At 47.0% G+C, this 8,608-nt stretch overlaps 1 protein-coding gene across 1 annotated transcript; it reads left to right on the forward strand.

Annotated features, from left to right (window-relative positions):
• Window positions 1-1,939: 1,939 nt before the first annotated feature.
• Window positions 1,940-6,018, forward strand: LOC119333514 (cytokinin dehydrogenase 3). The gene is made up of 5 exons (XM_037606389.1): window positions 1,940-2,752; window positions 2,890-3,017; window positions 3,113-3,373; window positions 3,475-3,737; window positions 5,346-6,018. Exons 1-5 carry the CDS (start codon window positions 2,179-2,181, stop codon window positions 5,686-5,688), a joined length of 1,569 nt encoding a protein of 522 aa, XP_037462286.1. The 5' UTR covers window positions 1,940-2,178; the 3' UTR covers window positions 5,689-6,018.
• The last annotated feature ends 2,590 nt before the right edge of the window (window positions 6,019-8,608 follow it).

Genomic DNA, 8,608 nt, shown 5'->3' on the forward strand with positions numbered 1-8,608 from the left:
ACGACCAGAGCCACAACCCCACCAGGACGCAGCCAGCCCCCGCGACGCCCGTCATCAAACGCCTGCCAGATTTGGATCGTGGCCACGACCACCACTGCCGGGCACGCTCCGCCTCCACCAGCACGGGCATGTGCCCTCGCCGTCACCACGAATCCCTCCACGCCGAGGTCCTGCCGCCGGCAGTGCCTCGCCCCCCAAAGCGATGCGCCCCCGCACGTAGTAGACGTCCCGCACTGCCCACCACCGCACGGAGAGGAGAGGACCCCCCCCCCCTCCCGAGGGGGGAGGTGGGGGCTAGAAGGTGCGGCGACTAGGGTTTCCCCTCGTTGCTCGCGGGAGCGACGCGGGGAGGGGGGTGACTTCTCGCTCTCCAATGTCATTTGAAACCACTTGGTGTGACATGCTTCTTTATTCGTTGTTCGTTTGCAAGGTGAAACCACTTGGTATTCTTGCCTCCCTTTAGAAAAATAGTATTTGTGGTGTGACATGCTTTGTTGTTCGTTTGCAAGGTCTAAGGTAGATCACAACACGATTGTCAATGGAGTTTTTATTGCTTTATTATGTGAGTAAAGAAACTTATTTCGTGCCACTTGGTAGACAACTAGATTACGTTTCAACGTAGAGGTCATGCCATATCTTCTTCTTTCATGACAAAACTTTACTAGAGATGCCTTTATCAAAGTATAATTCCAGTCACTGCTTTTTTTTTCGAAAAGAATTTCGGTCACTGCTGATCGAGCACTTCTATCTTGGGATTTATAAAGGGAACTTTAATGCTGTAGAGGAGCAGTTGCGCTAGATATTGACTACACGTTCATATGTGATATGATGATTGGAAGGCTGTGGTGGTGAGCTAGGGAGCATATTGGAAGAAATCTCTGCCGATTCTGTATTTATCGCTCTTTCTGAAAGACCTTGCATCCATGTGTGGACAGACAGTTTCAGCTATTTGACACTATTCCAGGATTCTATTCTTGAATTTTCGAGAAATCTAACTAGATTATATTCTCTTCACATTTAGGCAGCAGTTTGCGTTAGATGAAGACAAGGCTAAACACACGATACACATTTGTGTAAATCACAGAGGAAGAGCAATGAGGATAGCGAACTATGTGAAAGAGTATCAGAAGAAAAGATCTAGTTACCTCTGTAGCCGTATTTACTGTATTTAATGTTTAGGGAACCCATTCTATATATAGTAGTAGCAAGTGGCCTCTGCTCGCTCAGTACACATTGGGGAAGGATGAAAATAGGAGATAAATATTGCACTTTGTCGAGTCAATTAAGTTTGGACACATCATCCATTGCCATAAGATTAGCAACCCCTTGTTTGTTGAATAACCAGAAGTCAACCATTTTTTGGGTCCCTGAGCTATGTGTGTTTCTTAAAGGTGTCCTGCAAGCTCTTTTTTTAATATATATTAGAAGCCCTTCTCCATTGTTAAGGCAGTAAGCATTTGGTTTTGGTGAAGATTTTGTACAAATGGACTTGTCCCTTTAGTCTACTTGCATGTCATGGATCTTATATTATTTAACGAACGCATGGTAATCTACAAAAAATTGCATGCTTGACAGCACTTGAAAATTGAGGGGGAGAAAAGTGGGAGCTGATGAAATAGAATCACATGGAGCTGACTTAAGTATGATTCCAAAACAGAAAAGGGGTGCAGTCAGTGTGATCTACATTGTCTTTGCCCTTCCTTTTGACAGGAGTGCACTCTTCCCTCATTTATATTGTGCCGGTTTGTTTCGGCTGCTTCCGCGCGTGTGTGTATGAGAGAGAGACTGCTGAGGGGGAGAGAAGGAAGATCACATGGTGGCCTTTTTTTGGGTATGTGACAGCTTCTCCCTTTAGTCTTTTAGTGCTTCCTTTTATCTCCTCATCAAGGGAAACCCCTTTCAAAACCTCATCAGCTGTTGAGTGAGTGAGTGAGTTCCTTCTCATGCTCCTTTAAGACCCCTCCCTCTTCCCTGCTCATCCCTTTCTTCTTCATTCATCCTCTCTCTCTCTCTCTCTCTCTCTCGCCTTTGCCCAAAAGCCATATAATGCGCTGCTGATCCCTTCTTCCAGTTCCAGCTGCCTCCACAATACACCTTGCGGTGACACACACACACACACACGCGCACACACCTTTCTTCTTTTACCAGCCTCCAAGAATCACTCACTCACTGCACGCCATGGAGATTGCCATGGTATGCACAAGAGTTAACCTCCTCATCCTCATCCTCTCCCTCTGCTCGCCATACAAGTTCATCCAGAGCCCCATGGACTTTGGCCCCTTGAACCTGCTCCCCACCACCATCGCTGCGTCCAGTGATTTCGGTAGGATCCTCTTCCACTCCCCGTCCGCGGTGTTGAAGCCCCAGTCCCCGAGGGACATCTCTCTGCTTCTTAGCTTCCTCTCTGCCTCGTCTCTAGGCAAGGTGACAGTGGCGGCCAGGGGTGCGGGTCACTCCATTCATGGACAGGCCCAGGCCCTCGATGGCATTGTGGTGGAGATGCGCTCCTTGCCTGCCGAGATAGAGCTGCACAAAGGAGGAGAAGGAGATGCTTCCTATGCTGATGTGAGCGGCGGAGCCATGTGGATAGAGCTCCTGGAGCAGAGCTTGAAGGCTGGGCTGGCTCCAAGGTCCTGGACTGATTACCTCTACATCACCATTGGTGGGACTTTGTCCAATGCCGGCATCAGCGGGCAGACATTCAAGCATGGGCCTCAGATTAGCAATGTTCTACAGCTGGAGGTAGTCACAGGTACGATAAGAGATGCATGCTGAGGGGGCAAAAAAAGGACAAGATCTTCTTATTTGGCTTTTGGCTCTGTCTCCATTGGCCAACGACATCTTGGTTGCTGATGGGCAGTAGATTTTGTGCTCCTCTTTGATTAACAGGCAGGGGAGAGACCATGACATGCTCGCCCACCAAGAATGCAGAGCTGTTCAGCGCTGTTCTGGGAGGCCTTGGCCAGTTTGGCATCATAACTAGGGCAAGGATCCTGCTGCAGGAAGCTCCACAGAAAGTATGTATGCAGCGTTACACCCGTCTTGTTCTCATTAGTGTAGTGTAAGCCTGTGCCATGCATAGATGATTAATCAGGTTTTCGACTTCATTCAGGTGAAGTGGGTGAGGGCCTTCTACGACGATTTTGGCACCTTCACCAAAGACCAGGAGTTGCTGGTGTCGATGCCGGATATGGTGGACTACGTAGAAGGTTTCATCGTCTTGAACGAACAGTCCCTTCACAGCTCCTCCATCGCCTTCCCTGCAAATATGGACTTCAGCCCAGATTTTGGCACCAAGGGCAGGCCTAAGATCTACTACTGCATAGAGTTTTCGGTTCATGATTATCAGCGCAAGAGTACCAATGTGGAGCACGTAAGCTGCAGAACTGTTTTTTTTTTTTTTTGTGTGTGTGTGTGAACTTGTCAAGGCTTGGGAATGAATGATCGAGTGTGTGTGCATGTGTTTATTTTCAGGTGGTGGAAGCCATCTCAGTGCAGATGAGCCACATAGCATCCCACCTGTACAGTGTGGAGGTGTCCTACTTTGATTTCCTCAACAGGGTGAGGATGGAGGAGATGAGCCTGAGGAGCAGCGGGCTCTGGGAGGTGCACCACCCGTGGCTCAACATGTTCGTGCCCAAGGCCGGGATCAGGGACCTGAGGGACCTTCTCATGGACAACATCTCACCGGATAACTTTGAGGGGCTCATCCTCATCTATCCACTCCTCAGAGACAAGTAAGCTGTGCTACTAATCAACGCAATGTATTGTAGACATTACATTAAGATATCGCAACTTGGGGCTGGGGGGCACATCAATACGTGGAAGCATTGTTCATAGAAGAAAATATTATCTACCGATTATTTAAGTAACCTTGTTTTTGACAGCTGCGTTAGCTTCCAAGCAGTCCAAGTTGGACAAGCCTTTCTCCGCATCATTTTCGTTTAGTAACGAAGTTCTTTTCTATGTAACCAAAGTGCTGAGAATTAATCAGCTCTGCTCACCGGGCATGGGATAGTCCCTTTTGGCATTAGCATGCTGCCCCATTTTCTACCATCTATACTGCTATAGCAGGCAGTACAGGCCTGAGAACATATCATTTATTCCATATTTCTACGTGGGGCACCATTCTGCTCTTCTTTGGAAGCACCTGCTGTGGTCTTCATGGATAGCATTCATGATTTGGGTGCGTTCTCTTGTACAGTATATTGTAAAGGTCTGGAAGAGAACGTATTATCTTTGATAAATGATGTGTGATGCATCCTTCTGTGCGCCTAGCCGCCTACTTACGGTCTTCATTAGTATACAGGCATCTTGGTCCCAACACTCTTCTTTTCATAAGAAATAAAAACTGCTCACTCGCCTTTACTACGGAGTGGGTATAGAGGGCAGAAAAGTTGCAGCCCTGCTTTGTACTAACATTGGACACAACACACACACACACAAAAATGAGAATATTAGCTCGGTCGGTTGTTTAATGCTGCGAACTCTTTTCTTATTGGAAAGTTCTATGTATGTCTACAATATTTCTGGTAGAAAGTCCACACCTACAGTGGCTTTGTTGGTCGATTGTTGCATGCTTGTTAATGATTGTCTCATGTTTTGTGGGTCCTTCAAATAGAATGACATCTGTCGCCAGCATCGTATGATTTAACTCAAACTATAGCTTTGGCTCAATGAGTGGCATCTTCTTTATTTGATGAAACCTTTGTTAAGTACAGGGAGATATGTAAGCAAAGATACTTGCTCTCTCCTTAAAAGAAAAGAAACTGAGATTTGTCCTGCAGTTAAAAAAATGCAATTTGGTTTATTTACGCTCAGATAAGATAAGCTTATCGCAATGCATTATAAACAATAACTGCCATCCAGGTCAATCATCAGCATGTAAGCTCTTTTAATTGGGATAAAACTAATATTTGACTAACTACAAATTTATTTGCTTTGATGCATAACGCTGTTCACAAGTCACACATTCTGTATGTTTTTAAGATTCATTGACCTCACATTCAAGTATCTGCGAGGTGTCACTTCTACCAATAAGTTTACACTAGTTTGCCTGCAAGATGGCTTTCAAATACAAGTCAACTCTTAGCTGATTGAGGCTTAGCAAAACATCTAGCTTGTGACTCACGATTCATGTTCAATGTACTGAACTACTAGTTTAACAGGCCCAGTGTAGACATGTATCTATAAACATTTAAACAGACGACATTTCTGAGTCAGGATACACCGAACTGCAGGATGTCAACTATATAATTTTCTTCTCCATCTTGTGTTCTTATCCAGGTCATGATCTGGTAGTTGCTGAGATATATCATTTAACTGTTACTCTGTTAATCTGGCAGGTGGGGCACTAACACATCGGTCGTGCTACCGGATTCCGGGTCCACAGAGCAGGTGATGTACGTGGTTGGCATTCTCCGTTCTGCAAACCCTGATGAAGGATGCTCCCACCACTGCCTCCAAGAGCTTCTCCGCCGTCATCGCCACATAGCTGACACCGCCGGAGTGCGCATCGGTGCAAAACAGTACTTGGCTCACCATCCAACTCCGGCTGGCTGGCACCAACACTTTGGCCCGCGTTGGGAGCGGTTCGCGGAGCGCAAAAACCGGTTTGACCCGCTGTCCATCCTCGGGCCAGGCCAAGGTATATTCCCCAAGGGCAGCAATGGGGTTTATGCAAGCTGACAGCATGAATTGTCGCGGCCATTCATCGGTGGTAAAATAAGTGATATAGTTAGGTGACTAAGGTGGGATCCTGTTCTTTCTCTTTCGTAGCTCTTTTCGGGCTGTTTCCTCGGCATTTTGAGGCATGGGTTGGATTATTATGGTGGTGGTGGATCCTGGGAGAACTCAGTGGTTGTGAATACCACTGGGAATTTTGGAACTCTGTACAGGCTGAGGAAGCACAGCTCTAGGGATAGAGATAGTGATTCTGTTCGATCTGTATGTTGCCATTAGCATTGTTGCTATTGTTCTCACTTTCATTCCCACAAGTATGAAACTCTCCGCACTCGACTCCTTTGGGCATCGCTGGTTCATTTCTGCTTTCGAGAAAAAGGGTTTCCCCCGCTTTATATTATAAAGCAACGAACCAAGATTTCGAGAAAAAGGGTTCATTTGTGCTTTCGGCTGACCTTTCATAAAACTTTAAGAGTTAAATCAGAACCCAAGATGATATGCTTACGAATTTACAGAGTGAACTTCTGGGATGAATTGCTCGAGTGTATTGCCCTCCACTCCCCCTCCCTTGAACCCGACTCGCTGCCTTGGCATCTCGAGCCAAGCGGTAGATTCTCGACTAGATCCCTATACCAGGCGATTGTTCCCACCCCTGGTCCGGTGCAGCTCTCGGTGCTCTGGGAGATCAAACTCCCCTTGAAAATCCGCATATTTCTCTGGCAATGGGTCTGAGGTCGCCTGCCCTCGGGCACGGAGGTCTGAAAACGTAATGGCCTGGGGATGGCCTCTGCCCCATTTGTTTGGTACCGGAAGACTGCAACCACATCTTCTTTCGATGCCCTGCGGTGCAGTTCCTATGGAGCTGCTTCCGGGAGGTGGTTGGTGGCAATTGGTGCCATGACAACCTCCCGGATTTGTTTGGGGAGGTCCTTAGGCTCCCTGGCGCTAGTCGCGCCCCCATTTGGGTGGCTTTGGGTACCCTTGCCTGGTCCCTTTAGTGTACCCGTAATAAACTAGTCATCGAACGCGTAATTCCGCTCCGTGTGACTGATGTGATCTATAAAATGTGTGGCTTCTTACAGATCTGGAGACCGCTTAGCAAGCGATGCGACCGAGATGTCATCAACAACATCATTGCGAGTCTTCGTTCCTCGGCATCGGCCTTTGCTCCACCTCCGCCACCACCGCCACCGCCCCCCGAGCCGGATTAGTTCTCCATTTTTAGCTTTCTTTGGGGCTTGTCTTGCTGTGCCCCCAGCGTGACTCTATGACTTATTGTACTCTGTACTGTTGTGTTGGATGCTTGGTTTATTGCTTTATAATATAAAGCGGGGGAAAACCCTTTTTCGTAACTTCTGAGGTTCTTCTAAAATCATTGCTGTGAATTATACACCATGTCCATCTGATATTCTTATCACTATTTTTGTCTGATGTTGGTCTGATGTCTGTTTAGTTCATCGTGACTGACTCTTTCTTTTCCTAACGGGGCCAAAATATTTACCTCATCCATTAATTAAGTTTTTCTTTTTTTTTGCAAAGGATCAAATCTTTTATAAAAGTTCACCGGAAGTACAACGCATCGAGATTCCAAGACCACTGAACGACCGCTACTGCTGCCAGAATGAACCGCCAACACGCCGTTGTTGCCGCTCCTCTACCGGAGTCGGCTGGACCTTTCCAATGACAGCAGGAAGTCTTCGTGCACGTACCCCTAAGGACCAGCGCCTGGAGCCGTGGTCGTCGCCTTTGAATCCTTGCATAGATAGAAGCATCTGACACCAATTCTCACCACATGACGAGAAATCGTTACACCGCCGCTCCAAGGAGATGGCAGGAATCTATGCAAAAGTTTCGTTGACTACAGCCAGACGGGCGAACTCGAGGAGAATCAAAGTCCGGAAGACAAACTCGAAGAAGAAGTGCCACTATTCCCCTGAGCATCGCACTTGCGAGAACTAAAAAAAACCTAACCTAAACTACCAACTAGCGCGGATGCATCAGGGTTCCCGTCACCATCACCGACCGCCGGGGCGGTAGGAGTATCCACGGACTCGCTAGTGAAGCATGGAGGGGAGAGTTTTTCCTAGCTGCATAGGGACAAGGGATAACTGAGAGGAAGTCGTTAGGCGCATCGTATCGATTAATTAAGTAAGAAGAAAATAGTTTGAGTAGAAGGAAAAAAATGTTACAAAGTGTTATTACTCTCCTGGCATGATTCTTTCCAAACGCATTGCACACACGATGACCCGGAGGCTTGCTTCCTTCTTGATAGCTTGTAGTAGTGTCAGAGACCAAGGCCTTTAGTTACGAAAAATCCGTCTTTCACTCCATACAGTCCTGTTGGTGAGCATGGTGATAGATGCCATTACCTTTCTATTTGGCTTCATCTCTCTAGACATGTTAATCCACCAATTCTTCATTGTTCTCTCTGTCACTCATTTGTAGGTATCTATACTATCAAGATGTAACCACTCCTTGACCATCCTCCATAACCTCAGTGTGTCGTGACACTTGTAGACAGGATGCACCGCCGACTCTTGGTCTTGCTTGGATGATGGACATAGCCCACAACTATCCCACCCAAGCTTGGCCAAACGGTGGACGTCCCATATCCTATTCTAGACAACCAACCAACTTCCTTGGGGGTGGGGAGGGGAAGGGGCATGTCCTCCACATGGTCTTGTCCATAGACGTGTGAGTTGCACCGAGGAACCACATCTTTGAAGTAGCGGAATATTCGCCACTTCTTGTGTGCTTCCAAAGAATTGTCATCCTCCAATGTATCATACTTATTATCGTCCCGAAGGTTTTCCAAAGTGTGATAAAGTGTTGAATTTGGGCCATGGTTAAGTCATGTGGCACCTTGAGTTTTGATATTGAAGGGTCGCCGTGCATTACCTCTTTCACCTTCCAATTCTTCCTTTTC

Source organism: Triticum dicoccoides, chromosome 1B, assembly GCF_002162155.2.
Source record: "Triticum dicoccoides isolate Atlit2015 ecotype Zavitan chromosome 1B, WEW_v2.0, whole genome shotgun sequence".
In the NCBI taxonomy this organism is placed as follows: domain Eukaryota; kingdom Viridiplantae; phylum Streptophyta; class Magnoliopsida; order Poales; family Poaceae; genus Triticum; species Triticum dicoccoides.

Excerpts from the sequence above, each read along its gene's own strand:
- LOC119333514 (XM_037606389.1), top strand. The coding sequence starts at position 2,179 with ATGGAGATTGCCATGGTATGCACAAGAGTTAACCTCCTCATCCTCATC. Across the intron at positions 3,018-3,112 it reads TGCAGGAAGCTCCACAGAAA|GTGAAGTGGGTGAGGGCCTT; the intron begins GTATGTATGCAG and ends GACTTCATTCAG. Across the intron at positions 3,374-3,474 it reads AGAGTACCAATGTGGAGCAC|GTGGTGGAAGCCATCTCAGT; the intron begins GTAAGCTGCAGA and ends GTTTATTTTCAG.